The sequence below is a fragment of the Aquarana catesbeiana genome, linkage group LG03 (assembly GCF_042186555.1).
Source record: "Aquarana catesbeiana isolate 2022-GZ linkage group LG03, ASM4218655v1, whole genome shotgun sequence".
NCBI lineage: Eukaryota > Metazoa > Chordata > Amphibia > Anura > Ranidae > Aquarana > Aquarana catesbeiana.
In genome coordinates this window covers 558,947,489-558,964,485 of record NC_133326.1, presented here as the reverse complement: position 1 = coordinate 558,964,485, position 16,997 = coordinate 558,947,489, and the positions used below count along the sequence as shown (strand labels likewise).

Here is a 16,997-nt window from a genome sequence, read left to right as displayed (position 1 = left end):
TGCACAGAATTATTCTTCCCAATGGCAACCAATGCAGGGGATTATGCTTCCCAATGGCCACAAATACAGGGGATTATTCTTCCCAATGGCCACCAATGCACTGGATTATTCTTCCCAATGACCACCAATGCAGGGGAGTATTCTTCCCAATGACCACCAATGCACTGGATTATTCTTCTCAATGACCACCAATGCATGGGATTATTCTTCCCATGGCCACCAATGTAAGGGGTTATTCTTCTCAATGGCCACCAGTGCACAGGATTATTGATCCCAATGGCCACCAATGCACGGGATTATTCTTCCCAATGGCCACCAGTGCACGGGATTATTCTTCCCAATGGCCACCAGTGCACGGAATTATTCTTCCCAATGGCCACCAATGCAGGGGATTTTTCTTCCCAATGGCCACCAATGCACAGGATTATTTTTCCCAATGACCACCAATGTACAGGATTATTCTTCCCAATGACCACCAATGGATGGGATTATTCTTCCCAATGGCCACCAATGTAAGGGGTTATTCTTCTCAACGGCCACCAGTGCACAGGATTATTCATCCCAATGGCCACCAATTCACAGGATTATTCTTCCCAATGGCCACCAGTGCACTGGATTATTCTTCCCAATGGCCACCAATACACAGGATTATTCTTCCCAATGGCCACCAATGCACAGGATTATTCTTCCCAATGGCCACCAATGCACAGGATTATTCATCCCAATGGCCACCAATGCACAGGATTATTTTTCCCAATTTTTCTTTATTAAAAGTCTTGCAATCAATAAGCATAAAATCACTATATATAATATACATAAATATATACATATTTACATAAATGAAAATAAATATAGCAAATCTGCTCTCAAACAAAAAATGATTTTACAGCAAAAACAAAACTCATCATGAACATGTCATTATTGGGGAAAATCTTACTACAACTCACACCACTACACCAGACATCAAAACTGTGAGGTCAAGAAACAAACCTGCACCCATTATGCATGCAGCCCTTCTTCAAAAAGAAGATACTAACCAACAAAAGCTAAGGGAGTGAAAGAAACAGGAAAAGAAAAGAGCTCCTCACCCAGAGATGGGCAGTTCACCAAAGGCAGGTCTGATATTCCTCCACGCCCTTTTCCAGGCCACCCGAGGCTCCCTGCCCTTCTCAAGACCCCGAATTTTCCTAAACTCACCTAGAATATCGTGCACCACCACCTCAAAAGAGAGGACTTTCTTCCGCAGGGTAATCTGGCACTGTGCATTCCATGTGAAGTAACGGACAACTATACTAACTAAAAACAGTGTATCCAAATCAAAATCACAGCGAGTCAGGAATGCCCCATACACCCACTCCACATAACTCATGCGATTGAAAAAGGGGATGCCTAGAGCCCTCCCCACCCTTTTATACATCTCTATGTTAAAGGGACACTGCAGCAAAAAGTAGTCCATAGACTCCACTTTACCAACACACTCCGCTCTAGGACAGTCCCGATCATCCACAGGGCGATGCTTCAAGTTCCCTCTCACACAGAGCCTTCCATGGAAAGCGAGCCAGGCTTGATCCCTAAACTTCAAGGGGATTCTTTCTAAATTGATTAAACGCAACCCCTCCCTCATTACAGAGCCTGGGCAATCCCTTAAGGCCAGTGACACACTGAAAGCAGAACTCAAAATCCTCTAATCCAGAAGCTTCCTGGGGAGGGACTTGATATCCTCCACTGTCACCTGCCACTGCCGAAGTATTTTCAGACACAGGGCAACATAAGCCGGGAGCTTGCCATGTCGGACTCTCAGACTATTCACTGGCCCGCCATCTTCCCAGCATCGCAGAAAAGGCCTAAAACAAGATTGAAAAATGCCCACCCATCCCGGCGGGTTCTCTGCTAGCATGTTACCAAGATTGTACTTTAAAAAGAGCAGAGAAAAGAAAACTATTGCGTTGACCATTCCTAGGCCACCCTCCCGCCTAGACAGGTAAGTTACATTGCGTTTGATCAGGTTCAGCCTATTTCCCCATAACAATTGGAAAAAAAACAGCTGTACACCCTTGCATAGAGGGATGCAGGCAAAATACAGACGAAGCTGACATATAAAAAGATTGGGACCAGGTACGTTTTGATCAAGTCAACCCTCTCCCTCAAGGAAAGCTTTCATTTCTTCCAGCTTGCTACTTTGGCATTGGCACACACCAACCTGCTTTCCCAATTTCGATGGCCATAGTCACCAGGACCAAATTTGACGCCCAACACTTTAATTTCCTGCTGGGGCTCTGGGAAGGCATCCGGAAGTTCGAAGCTTTCACCCTCCTCACTCATCCAGAAAACTTCACTCTTTTCATGGTTGACTTTAGAACCAGACGCCTCCGTGTACTGCTCTATCATAGAGACCACCTCCGGCGCCTCCTCCGTCCCAGAGACAAAAACAGACACATCATCAGCATAGGCCACGACCTTCAAAGGCGGCACACCAGCAATGCCCAAAGGCACCCCGCACAAAGATCCACTCTCTAGCCTTCTTAAGAAAGGGGTTGATTGTGAATACATATAACAGGGGGTTCAGAGGACATCCCTGGCGCACACCAGAGCCAACCTCAAAAGGCCGTCCAACCCAACCATTAACCAGTGGGAAGCTCTCAGCCCTCCTATATAATGTCTTCAGCTAATCTATAAACCTCCTCTGCAGGCCGTATCTACCAAGTAGCAAATACAGGTACTCGTGATTGACTCTATCAAAAGCCTTAGCTTTATCCAGTGCCAGCAAGTACTTTCTCCATCCTGCAGCCCTGCATCGTTCCAAAGCCTCCTGGACAGCTAAAACCGCTGAAAAAGTACTTCTAGCTTGGACCGAGCAGTGCTGATGACTAGACAACAAATCGCCTGCCACTGACGACAAGCGCCAAAAAAGAATCTTCGCCAGGATCTTTCTATCAACATTGAGAAGACTGATGGGGCGCCAGTTCTCAATCATTGAGGGGTCTTTACCTTTTGACAGAAGAATCACAGCGGATTGCCTCATGGAGGGAGGGAGCGAACCATCTTCTAGACAGCTGTTATAAACCTCTGCTAAAAAGGGAGCCAGAATGGACTTAAAACACTTGTAGAATTCAGCTGTCAACCCATCTGGCCCAGGCGATTTTTTGGTAGCCAGCATCTCTATAGCATGAACTACCTCATCCACTGAAATTGGTTCTGTCAAATCCAACAAAGGCAATGCACCATTTCCCAATCCTGGAGTAGAATCCAGAAAGCTTTCCATCCCGTCCCGACAAAGGTCCTTTCTTCCCAGAAGGTCTGCGTAATATGATCTGAAGATCTCCAGGATCCCTGATCTGGACTTCACCAGGGAACACGTACTATCCCTCAGGCCTATGACTGTCTTAACTGCTATGCCTTGCTTACAGTTCTGGTAAGGATCAGGCGAGTGATTTTTTCCATAATCCCTCTCCAGAACCAAGGAGGCATGCCGGTCGTATTGACACTTCCTAAGAAGAAGCTTCACCTCAGAGATCTCCCCTGGATCTCCTCTATACGAGACAAGGCGATCAAGCTTCCTCCGCAAATGCTGGTAGGCAATGTACATACCAAGCTGCTTCTTCTTACTTATGGCCTTGAAAAGTCCAATTGCCCTTTGTTTCACAAGTTCCCACCACTCTGACTTACTGCTGCAAAAGTCCAGAATAGAAACCAGTGCCTGAAAAAAATCCTCAAAGGATTGTTTTACCTCTACATCTTCCAGGAGAGCAGAATTCAGCTTCCAGGTACCCCTTCCCCTGGGTGGAGTGTCCGAGGCATTCAGGGTCACAGACAGCATACAGTGGTCAGAGAACTCCACTGCCCTCAACTCAGGAGCCGAGAAAGCAGAGTTTTCCTTTAAAAAAACTTATCTATCCCACTCTGACTATTCCCTCTCTGAAATGTGAATCCCGTGCTGCCAGGGCAGTGCTTAATATGCACATCTACCAGGCCTGCTTGTCTCACCATATCGTTAAGAAAAACGCTATCGTAACCCAGCTTGTCTATGGAGCCTCTCCTGTCTTCAGGCCTAATTATGGTGTTAAAATCACCTCCAAAGACAACCTGCTGGGATGTAAAAAGGAAGGGCTTGATCTCTGTGAGGAGGCATTTCCTGCCCCATTTTGACTGCGGTCCATAGATATTGAACAGGCGCAGGTCCTGCCTCCTAACAGAGACGTCTAAGACCATGCATCTCCCCATTTCTACCTCAATTACCCGCCGGCATGTTACCATATCGGTTTTAAAAAGGATCGCAACTCAGCTGCAGGGCTCAGCCGCAAGAGACCAAAAGGAGGGACCGCATCTCCACTGTCTTTTTGCTAGATAGACATCGGCCAAAGTATTGAGCCAGGTCTCTTGCAAAAATAAAATCTCGGCATCAAACTCGCTGAGCAAAAATAAGGCAATATCTTGCTCTTGCAGATTTAATGTTGGCGACATTAATGGTCGCCATCTTTATCGGAGTGGGAACTGCCATCAGGATGATTGGGGTAGTCGTTTCTTAACCTTTACCACACTCTCATCACCAGAAACAGCTCTCTTCAGACTACGTGACTCCCCCTCATCCATGGATGATAAAGAGAAAGATTTATCAGACATATCATCACCTGACAAAACTGAAAAGGTATTACCAAGAGGAACCCCTCCTGGGTCCGACTCTGAGGAAGAAAAGACCACTTTACTTGTCTTCCTCTTCTTCTTTGTCTTCCTCCTAAACTTCTCCCACCCCTCATCATCCGAATCCCCCTCAACAGAGGGTGAGACATGGGATATGGACACCTTTCCCTCAACCCCTCCCCCATCCAACACCCCCACACTCCCCTGACCACGTTTGCGCTGTCGAGGGACAGGGACTGGAGGCCGAACGGGAAGATCCGCTAAACCTGCCCCCCCAGCAGCTTCTGCTAGTCTGGAGGATCTACATACAGTAGGATTAGGGACCACCACATGGGGGACAGACTCAGGGACCACATTACTAGGGGAAACAGAATCTGAAACAACAGATGTAACAGACACAAGAGGGACAGACTCAGGGACCACATTACTAGGGGAAACAGAATCTGGAACAGATGTAACAGACACAGGAGGGGCAATAACAGTTTCCTCCCTAACTTTAGCGGCCTCATCCTCTTTATTGAGCCTCTGTAGTAGAGCCGCCAATCCTGGCAAGTTATGTAATGCCTCCGGGCACTGACTATAAGGATGACCGAGCTTTTGGCACAAATTACACCGAATTTCGGTACAATCCTTAGCCAAATGGCCCAAATCCTGGCATAGTGAGCATTTCTTACGGGTACAGGTAGATACAAAATGGCCTTTGTCACCACATTTTTTACAAACTTAGGCTGACCCTGGTAAAAAATGGTCAGCCTATCCCTCCCCAGAAAGGCTGAACAGGGAAGGTGTTGAACTACATTGCCCAGCATGCCCAATTTTAGTGAGACTGTCCAGGCCCCTGTCCATATCCCATGCTCATCGAGAACCTTCCGCAGTGGAGCGAGGACCTCACCATATCGGCGTAGCCATACTATCAAATCAGGTATGGATTCGTTACGCACCAGGATCGTCACCGATTTTATCAGAGGCTGCCTGGAAATCACCTTTGGCACCAAACCACTCCACTGCGGAAGGCCCTTGCACCTACTATACCTCTCCCAAAATAAATCCAGACGCTCAGGCTTTACAAAGGACAAATCAAATTCATAACTCCCCACTGGGCAAATCAAAGCAAATATATCCGATGCTTGAAAACCCATTTCCAAAACCAGCTCAGCCACCCTCCCCCTTACTGGTGGGGTCCCCTCCCCCTTCAACTGAACCACATTCCTTCTCCTGTACCCACCAACCATCCTACCACCAAGCCTCCCCAAATTGTGAATAGTATTTACAAAATTGCCTCCACCCTCCTTGGTGCGACTCCCCAGAACAGACGCATAACAGCCCACATTTCTCCCAGCAGAAAAAACATTTGTGTGTTTTGAACCATCTGATACATTTCTAGCAGATATCAATTGTACAGATTTGGTCTGAACAATCGATAAGTCTTTCCTCTGCTGAGCAGGGGGAGGAATGTCATTTTTATTTTGCCCAGCAATATTAACCTCTCCACCCACCCCATCCATTGCTTTATCAATATTATTGCTGTCATTATTTTCTGTCACATTCATAATTCCTGCTGTGTCCTCACTCACTGCTCTCCCCATACACACATCACCTCCAGGCAGACTCTCCTCCATCAGGACAGGACTTTCAGCTGAGCAAAGTGAAGGTTGTTCTAATACAGCAACAGGTGAATCATTGCAGGAGACTTCCATGGCTGTCTCCACTTCACACGCTGCACCGTGCTGATCCCCTCCCCCACCTGCATCAATCAGCCCAGGTGCAGGAGAAACAGGCTCTTTGGAGCTGGCAGCCATCTTGCTTGTAGAACTACAGGTCTCAGAAAAATCCATGTCCGGGGTGCATAATGCAGATCCATCCACATTACTCTGTTGGTCTGATGACACCTCTGTCAGGAGTTTTCCCTCCATGTCTGCAGAGGGTTTCTCTGTAGCAGAAACTCCAACAGGCAGCTGTTCGCAGAGCTCCTTCCCTTTCTGTTTCTCAACCAGGACACCACCCACCACAGCCAGTGGGGCAGACATGTTGGAAAGAGGCAGTACGGTGCACTGGGATTTCTCCACCAGTGCTGGCTTTGCCGGTCTGTAACCCCTCTGCTCATCCTCAGGGACTTCTGATGGTTCATCAACAGACCTGTCTGCCCTTAGGGGTGACTCCATCTGCTTGATGAACTTTAGGGTGCCATGTTCACTCTCAACCCCCTGGCTGGTTGCCGCTGGCGATTCCCCAGCCTGACATGGGGGGAGAGGTGCAGAGGCAGATGAAGCCGGGATGTCTGTTACCTGCGGCTGCTGATCCACAGAACTCACTGATGTCTGGCTGGCAAATCTTCTCTCATTGTGAAACTTTTCTGCAAAAGCTCAATTGCTCCAAAAATAAAGATCGTTTCTTTACCTTCTCCTCCGGCTGCTGTAACTCTGGCTTCATGGCCAAACGATTCTTACTCCAGGCCTGGAAATACTTGACCCTGAAGTTTTTATGTTCAGCTTTTAAACATTTAAGTTTCTCCACAGCTCTTCCAATTGCTCGGAAATGATCAATGATCTTCTGTCTGTAGACATCCACATTCTCACCAGGGCCTGGACCCACAGTAAGATCCTCCACCTCCTCCTCACTAGGCCCCATATCATCAGGGGAATCCCTCCCAGGGCCTCCCCCAGGATCAGGCATTATTCCTGGGCCAAGCTAGCAGGCAAGGCCCAGGCTTGAAAAAGGCTGGTTCTCACAGAGAGCTCTTTGGGTGTGTCCTCCTCCTCCTTCCCAATGACCACCAATGTACAGGATTATTCTTCCCAATGACCACCAATGTATGGGATTATTCTTCCCAATGGCCACCAATGTAAGGGGTTATTCTTCTCAACGGCCATCAGTGCACATAATTATTCATCCCAATGGCCACCACTGCATGGGATTATTCTTCCCAATTGCCACCAGTGCACAGGATTATTCTTCCCAATGGCCACCAATACACAGGATTATTCTTCCCAATGGCCACCAATGCACAGGGTTATTCTTCCCAATGGCCACCGGTGCACGGAATTATTCTTCCCAATGGCCACCAATGCAGGGGATTATTCTTCCCAATGGCCACCAATGCAGGGGATCATTCTTCCCAATGGCCACCAATGCAGGGGATTAGTCTTCCCAATGGCCACCAATGCACGGGATTATTCTTCCCAATGACCACCAATGTACAGGATTGTTCTTCTCAATGACCACCAATGCATGGGATTATTCTTCCCAATGGCCACCATTGCACAGGAAAATTCTTCCCAATGGCTACCAACGCACAGGATTACTCTTTCCAATGGCCACCAGTGTAAGGGTTTATTCTTCCCAATGGACACCAACGTAAGTGGCATTCTTCTCTCCAGCCACCACGTTAATATACCAGGATATAATAATTATTTGCAGGGGTTCCCTGAGACCTGAAAATTATTTTAAGGGTTCCTCCGTGTAAAAAGGAAGGATGGCAAAGGCTGGGCTAAAGGCACATTTAAACAAGTATGGCATTTTAGGGTCATTATGTCACAAGGGAAATGGAAGAAATTTTTTAGTTTTAGATATACTTTATCCCATTTTTTTCACTAAACTTTTTTGCTGACAGTTACTCCACCCTATTTATGTCATGGTTTATTATATTCACTGGAGGGAAGCTTAAGAAGGAACTGGGTCCCCAGACTCACACAGAGGTGGTGGTGAACACCCATCAGGTGTACGTCTGCCCTTACCTGCTCCTTGAGTTCTGACAGCTGGCCGGACAGTTGCTTCACCAGGCTCATGGTGGACTCCAGTTTCTCCTGCAGGTTGCGGATCTCATTCTGCTCGTTCTCCCCTTCGCTGCTGACAAGTGACATGGCCCGCATCCGAGGGAACCAGTCCAGGTTCTTCTCCTGGAAAAGAGCGATGAGGAGATTAATTTATCACACCGCTTCCCCAGCAGGACAATGCAGTCACAGCATCAATCAACGCAGCAGCTCAGCCTGAGAAAAATCTCTTTTTGAACGCTTCATTAGTAAGTGGTAACCCTTATCAATCAGCTGGAAACCAGCTTACCGCAGCACTGGTGGATAATTCTGATTGGTCGCCAGGGATTTACAGACAGACTAGAAAAGAGTACCTGTCAGCCCTAAAACAGAGCAGATGCATGAATGGTTGTTCTTAGTGCAACAATAAACAAATTATTGTAAATGTTGAGTTTCTGTTGAAGTAAAAGCAAAACTAAACTGTATCAAAGCACCACAAACTAAACGTTCATTGATTAATTTTTAATATTTAAAGCAATCTCATCTATCCATTCACGTCTCCATGCTTTATTTTGAGAAATCATTTTAAAAAACACCCCCACCCCCAGCATTTTTAGCTGTGGCCATGTTGAGTAAGGCCAGATGGTTTATGTAGCATTTACTTTCAGGAATCAATCTGCCTTTAGCTCAGGCATGCAGGCAGGGGGGTGTTCTTAGTTGAGAAAACCCATCCTCACCTCAACAAGATGAAAGAAAAAAAAAATGCCCATGAAGACTCCTTGGATGGGAGACATCATTTTGGCCTAGACCAGAAACCAGGAAATGTAAAAACAAATAAATTTAATATACCTTCCTATCTATTTACTAATACTAGAAGCATATGGACTATAAATAGTTAATCTTGACTAAAAGAGTTTGTTCATCTTTAAAGCGAACTTGTCACAAGACCATTCACTTTAGCAACAATCTTCCCATAACATTTAATCTATTTTATGCATGCTATTTACCTGTGAGCCTGGGTTCACACTATTGCGAACACAGACATTGCATGAGATTCATATCGCACAGAAAAATGAGGGGAATAACTGCGCTACAGTGAAATACATAAACAATAACAATTATAGCTGCGATTCATCTATGTAACACAAACACAGTGAAATTAAATAAGAAAAAAAGGGGGTTGAATCGTGCTAAAACAGATTGGTGATCATACACATCATCACCAAACCAAATATTTAGAACTAAGTGAAGGGGTCTCTGGATGATGTGACTCTATCACGAAACGCTGCGTAGGGCAGAGCGACGTGTTCTCGTCACCTCCCATTGCTGCTGTTGTTTTCAGTAGGACGGGCTGTCTGTGAGCTTCCGGCCGGCGCTCCAGACTACACTACATGCCTACTATTGTCTACTAACATTGGGCTGATGTCTGAGTACCTGTCAGTGTGAACATCTTTAGCCTGACCCTGCAGTCTTTGATGTCCCATCTCGGTATAAGGTCTCTGATCCATTGGTCGTGGTTCGAAGCAGTATTAACAAACAGCTTTCTCTGATCCTCTGTAACGGGGGATCATGAGTTTCTGGCAAGCGGCCAGTCTGATTTCACGGTGGTGGAGCAAGCACGCTTTTTTCTTCTCACAGCAAGAATTTATGTTTTTTGGAACTTTTTTAAGATACTTTCATATCACTTGGGTGATTTATTTTTTATACATGGACTTTTTATTATCACTTTGAACATTTTATTTTTGGATTGATTATTCATTTGACATGTGTTTTGTATATTATGTATACACTAAAGGGGAACTCTTCACTTAGTTCTAAATATTTGGTTTGGTGATGATGTGTATGATCACCAATCTGTTTTAGCGCGATTCAACCCCCTTTTTTTCTCATATCGCACAGACATCGCGTTTGATCTGTACAGCAATGCGGTTCGAATCACATGCAATGTCTGTGTTCGCAATAGTGAGAACAGTTTTTATGGCTGAACTCGCAATGCACGAAATGCTGCAAGAACCTTTTCTTCCCGCACTGGAATTGGATCGCATGGGTGTTACGATGTGGGAACCGGCACTGGAATCACGCTGGTTCCCGCATCGCAATAGTGCGAATTGGGGAGGAAAAACCTCCCTTGTGTAGACATCTAAAAGCTCAGAGACTACTGCTGGGCTAGGCCATCTTGTATGGAATGCTATCACCCCCAGCAGACTCAGACATGTCACTCAATGGATACTCTACAGTAGTCTCCTTCACTCCATCTCTGGCGGTACATAAAAGGTTATGTAGTGATGTGAAAGGAGGGGTGGGGGCAGTGGTGTATTCTGGTTTTGTGCTGCCCTAGGCAAGACTAAAATTGTCCGACGCCACCCCCCCATGTAAATTTACCCCACCCCTTCCTGTTTAATGGGCGTGACTCCCTCCAAAATTGAAGGACTATGAGTCCCAGCATGAACCCGAGTTCTCACAAGAGGGGGGGTGAGAGAGAGAGAGGGCGTGAGAGAGAGGGGGGCTGAGAGAGAGGTATGTGGGAGAGAGAGGGGGAGGGTGGGAGAGAGGGGCTTGGGGAGAGAGAGAAGGGGGCTGGGAGAGAGAGGGGGGGCTGGGAGAGTGAGGGGGGTTGAGAGAAAGAGAGAGGAGGTGGGAGAGAGGGGGTGAGAGAGAGGTCCTGGGGGGGAGAGAGAGAGAGGGGCTGAGAGAAAGAGAGGGGGTTGAGAGAGAGAGAGGAGGGGGCTGGAAGAAGGGGGCTGGGAGAGAGAGGGGGATGGGAGAGAGAGGGGCTTGGAGAGAGAAAGGGGGCTAGGAGAGAGAGCGAGAGAGGGGCTGGGAGAGAGAAAGGGGGGCTGGGAGAGAGCGGGAGAAAGAGAGGGGCTGCTGGGACAGAGAGGGGGGCTGGGAGGGAGAGATGGGTTGGAGAGAGAGTGGGGCGGAGAGAGAAAAAGGGGGTGGCTGGGATAGAGTGAGATAGAGGAGGCTGGGAGAGAGAGAGGGGGGCTAGGTGGGAGAGAGAGAGGGGGGCTAGGAGAGAGAGAGTGGGGATGGGAAAGACAGAGGGGGCTGGATGGGAGAGAGAGAGGGGGGCTGGGAGACCCCCTACCCTGCCTGCAGTCCCTCCTGTGCCTTCTGTGGGAAGGTGTGTGATGCACCCACCTCCCGCCCATCCTCATCCTCTGGGCCCTCGGTCAGCCTGTCTTCCTGTCACAGCAGTGATCGGAGAGGAGAAGTAGTGCAGGCGCTGGGAGGTGCCGAGGATGCTGCTGCTCGAGTCCGGGTCGCGGTGGAGGTCTTCTCCCTCCCAGAATCACGGTTCTAGCGAGCCTCATGCTGCTCGCCTTCCCCTCAGCCTCCAGGCCACAAGCTTGCTCTGTGAAGATGATATGCGGGGTTCGGGCATATCCTTCTGCCTGCAGCCCAAGGATGCTGCTGTCGGCACCTGACTGGCAGATTTAGGTCCGCTGCCCTGCACCCTGCCGCCGACCAGCGGGACGCTCCATAGCAAGGGGCTCAAATTGGCAGCTGCTTGGGGCCCCACGAGCACTAGGAGCATAGTTCAAGTTGAATTATGGCTAGGGCCAGCGAGTCGCGGCCATGAGGTCACTGGCTGCTAGATGCCAGGCGGCTCTAGCAACCAGTGGCCAGTAGAATCTCGGGTGGAGTGGAGACGGCTTTATAGCCGCCCCCCTGCAATGTTCCGGCCTAGGCCTGGGCCTTGCCAGCCTAGGCCAAGATGCAGCACTGGGTGGAGGAGCTGGGCCAGCAGAGAAGACCAGCCTGTATAGTAAAGCTTGGAAACTAACTTATCCTGTTGTTCACAGAGCCAATCTTCGTTGTCTTAAAGAGATACTACTGCCTAATAAATCTTCCATATCTGACACTTCCAGGAGAAGACTGGTCCCCCTCTGCAAACTGTGATTACACCTGCTGGACTCAATGGGGTTGATTTACTAAAACTGGAAAGTGCAAAATCTGGTGAAGCTCTGCATAGAAGCCAATCAGCTTCCGGAAAGTGTAGTGATGAAAGGGTGGAACCACAGAAGGGAACCAGTCATCTGTCACTCCTGGAAGTGTCAGATACAGAAGATTTTTCAAACAGTGGTATCTCTTGAAGGCAGCAAAGATCATCAGCATGGGTACCAAAAAAAGTCAGTTTTTCTTTATGTACAACAACAGAGACACTTTAGTTGACCAGCAAGTCTTGCTGTCATTGTGATTTAAGTACTTTGTGTCCCATGAGTACACTCTATACACCGGGTATTAACTGGCAAATTAGATTGAAAACACTTGAACATGGGAACTTCAAGATTGGCCATCTGAGTCTTGCTAATGACGTGACTGGTCAAAGAAAACTGATTTGGGTGATTCACAGCACAACATTCTGTAGGAATGCAGAGAGCCTGGTCACCCACTTATACTGTTCTGTTTAGAGGTAGCTGAATGCTTGAAAATGTAGACTGTGTAGGCATGGGCACACTATGTACTTTTCCCTTGGAAGGAGGACTGATCTTTCTGACAGGGGCTGGTGTCATCTGTGCCTTATACTTAATATACAAAACTGTCTTTTCTGTTAAAAAAAGAATATACAAAACTGTGATCTCAGGGGGAGATCCTAGAGACCTTTAGGCCCTTTTCACATGGGCGTTCTGTCTGTCCATTTTTCATCCATCTATTGAGGGATGAAGAATGGACAGCAATTCATTTCTATGGACAAACGCAAGTAAATGGATGATTATCCATTTACATCCGCATCCATTCAGTTAGGGAAGAGCCAGTTACTTATTTATTGTTTTATTTATTTCAGGTACTTATATAGCACTGTCAATTTACGCAGTGCTTTACATATACATTGTACATTCACATCAGTCCCCGTCCTCAAGGAGCTTACAATGTTCTAATCCATTGAAATGGAACAAATGTAAACGAATTCCGTCCATTTACATTCATTCTGTTTGTCTGTTTTTAGGCAAGAAACATTTTTTGTTTATAGAATGAAAACCAGGTTCCTCAAAGGGTGGGACTTTAACCGCTTCAGCGCCGGAAGATTTTACCCCCTTCCTGACCAGAGCACTTTTTGCGATTCAGCACTGCCTCGCTTTAACTGACAATTGCGCGGTCGTGCGACGTTACACCCAAACAAAATTGACGTCTTTTTTTTCCCACAAATAGAGCTTTCTTTTGGTGGTATTTGATCACCTCTGTGATTTTTATTTTTTGCGCTATAAACAAAAAAAACGCAGTATTTTTTGACTTTTTGCTATAATAAATATCCCCCAAAAATATATAAAAAAACATTTTTTTTCCTCAGTTTAAGCCAATATGCATTCTTCTACATATTTTTGGTAAAAAAAAAAATCACAATAAGCGTATATTGATTGGTTTGCGCAAAAGTTATAGCGTCTACAAAATTAGGGATAGTTTTATGTCATTATTATTATTCATTTTTTTTTACTAATAATGGCAGCGATCTGCGATATTTCTATCGTGACTGCAACAATATGGCGGACACATTGGACACTTTTGACACTATTTTGGGACCACTGTCATTTATACAGCGATCAGTGCTATAAAATGCACTGATTACTGTGTAAATGACACTAGCAGGGGGGGATGGGCTACAACTCACATGACGGTGATCACTGCTCCTGATGACAGGGAGCAGTGATCTCTGTCATTTTACAAGGCAGAACGGGGAAATGCCTTGTTTACATAGGCACTTCCCTGTTCTGCGGCTCCGTGATACGATCACTGGGAGACCGGCAGACATTGAGTCCGCAGGTCCCACGGGCACAGTCATGCTGTACACGGCGGGCGCGCCCGCTAACCCCGCCAATCAAAGGGGACGTACAGGTACCTCCATTTGCCCACCGCTGTCATTGTGCCGATGTATATCAGCGTGCAGCGGTCGACAAGTGGTTAATGGACCATGACCAGTATAGATAATAGTAAAATTACAGATTTAATGTTATCAAAAATGTTATTGCACGATACAGAAATCAAACAGAATTAAACACATGGTGAAATGAACAGCAGAGGACAAACAGCTGGAAAAACCCAAATCGACTGACGAGGAGACAGAGGGAGTCCAACACGTTTCAACAAATGAGGTAGGAGTCTTCTTCAGGGACATGAAGCCAGAGCAATATGAGGATGGAGCATGTCCAACAGAACCCCCCTGTCCGAATGAGCCTATCCAAAGGGGGGCCGGAGCAGTGCTAAGGGACAAGCCACAGAGGATCTATATCTTAGAAATTTAGGGACCAGTCACTCTATCCAGGAATTGAATCTATAGGGGTACTTGTCCAGAAACTCGATGCAGCTGTAGGTGGTCACTAAGGTTAGTACAGGGCTACACCACAACAATGGCCTTGGAGGGGTGCCATGATGTAATGCTAGTACACAGATCTATAGGAAATGGCTGAACAATAAGCAGCCAGACCCCTATGTCTCCAAGATGAAGCCATTTATAGAATTGTCGACTCAAAAATGGATGTAGACTGATCTAAACTGAACTGAAGACGGAAGTGCAAAGTGATGTAATCTGAATCGTTAGTACAGAGCTTTCGAGAGCCGATCAGGACAGTTCATCCGATATTATTTGATCGGACATGCACAAATATTTTTTCCGTCCGATGACAGATAGTACGATTTTTGTTTAATCAGTACAGTTGTTGTTCGAAAATGCAATGCAATCACACTACAACACATGACATCACTTCCAAATTTTTATTCTGTCGTACGAGAATTTTCATGACTTTACTAAACTCTTCAGGTTCAATCTGAGATTAGCATGCAAAAAAAAACAGGCGATCAATCGTCCGATAATCTCATCATGTGTACCAGGCATTCATGACTGAATAGATGACGCCAGTGTGAAAGGGACCTTACGCTGACATATTACTTAGCATGCTTTACTTAAAGTGTTACTAAACCCACAACAGTAAAATCAGTCTGCTTATGCAATAAAGCATGCTTGTTATACTCACTGTGGAACCTAAGGGGTTAATCCTCTGCATTGTGTAAAATGGCTGTTTGATCCTGTCTTCTCTGATCCTCCCCTTCTTTCACAGTCCACAAACCATCTCCTGATAGAACAGAGGCTAGGGGGCAAGCTGCACATGCTCAGTTTGGTGTGTATTGCTAGAGAGGTTTTTTTTTTTGGGAAAGTGCATGTGATCAGCACAGGGCCAATCAGCACTTTCCAGACAGAGGGTCAGGAGTCCTGTAGCCTTATTGGACAGTCAGAGCAGAATAAAAACTCCTCCTACAAAATTTAACCAGACACTGATAGACGTCACAAGAATGCTATATACTGCTGATGAGAAAAGGTATTTAGCAGTTTATATTTACTAAAACTATTGTGTTTCCATGTTCTGTGTACTGTGGGAGACCAGATATAGTGAATGCAGGGTACTGGGTTTAGTAACCCTTTAACCACTTCCCGACCGCCGCACGACTATATACGTCCTAAGTTTGAATGGGGATATCGTTGTTATGGCAGCAGCTAGCTAGTTTTCGTGCGGCGGCCGGCTTTCAGATAAAAGTGGTCCCTGCGGCGGATTCGCCGCGAGATCACTTTTATCGGTGGCGGGAGAGGGGCCCCCCCCCTCCCTCCGCGATCCGGTGCCCTCCGCCGCTTACCGGAGCCGTCGGTAGGCGATCGCGTCCTTCTGCCTGGTGTGTCTGGAGACAAGTGAGGCCAAGATGGCGCTCACTCGTCTCCATGATACTGCTGGGCGGAAGCGACGTCAAAACGTCACTTCCGTCCACGCCTCTTAAAGGCATATTTTTTCAAATGTCATTTTTCTAAATGACTTTTTTTTTTTTTTTTATTGCATTTTAGTGTAAATATGAGATCTGAGGTCTTTTTGACCCCAGATCTCATATTTAAGAGGTCCTGTCATGCTTTTTTTCTATTACAAGGGATGTTTACATTCCTTGTAATAGGAATAAAAGTGACACAATTTTTTTTTTTTTTAAACAGTGTAAAAATAAATAAAATATTTTAAAATAAATAATAAAAAAAAAAAAAAAATTTTTTAAACCCCCCTGTCCCGACGAGCTCGCGCGCAGAAGCGAACGCATACGCGAGTAGCGCCCGCATATGAAAACGGTGGTCAAACCACACATGTGAGGTATCACAGCGACCGGTAGAGCGAGAGCAATAATTCTAGCCCTAGACCTCCTCTGTAGCGCAAAATATGCAACCTGTAGAATTTTTTAAACGTCGCCTATGGAGATTTTTGAGGGTAAAAGTTTGACGCCATTCCACGAGCGGGCGCAATTTTCAAGCATGACATGTTGGGTATCAATTTACTTGGCGTAACATTATATTTCACAATATAAAAAAAATTGGGATAACTTTACTGTTGTTTTATTTTTTTATTCAAAAAAGTGAATTTTTTCCAAAAAAAGTGCGCTTATAAGACCGCTGCGCAAATACGGTGCAAAAAAAAGTATTGCAATGACCGCCATTGTATTCTCTAGGGTGTTAGAAGAAAAACCATATATAATGTTTGGGGGTTCTAAGTAATTTTCTAGCAGAAAAACCTGTTTTAAACATGTAAACACCTAAAATCCAAAACGAGGCTGGTCCTTAAGTGGTTAAAATGGAAAAATATA

At 46.1% G+C, this 16,997-nt stretch overlaps 1 protein-coding gene across 4 annotated transcripts in view; it reads right to left on the bottom strand.

The window, feature by feature from the left end:
- The window catches only part of ITPR2 (inositol 1,4,5-trisphosphate receptor type 2), a 518,259-nt gene that overhangs the window by 10,534 nt on the left and 490,728 nt on the right, over positions 1-16,997 (bottom strand). For all 4 annotated transcript variants that reach the window (XM_073621752.1, XM_073621753.1, XM_073621755.1 and 1 more), the window contains one exon: positions 8,373-8,534. In XM_073621752.1, the coding sequence (XP_073477853.1) occupies positions 8,373-8,534 (162 nt within the window). The remainder of the gene's footprint in view (positions 1-8,372; positions 8,535-16,997) is intronic.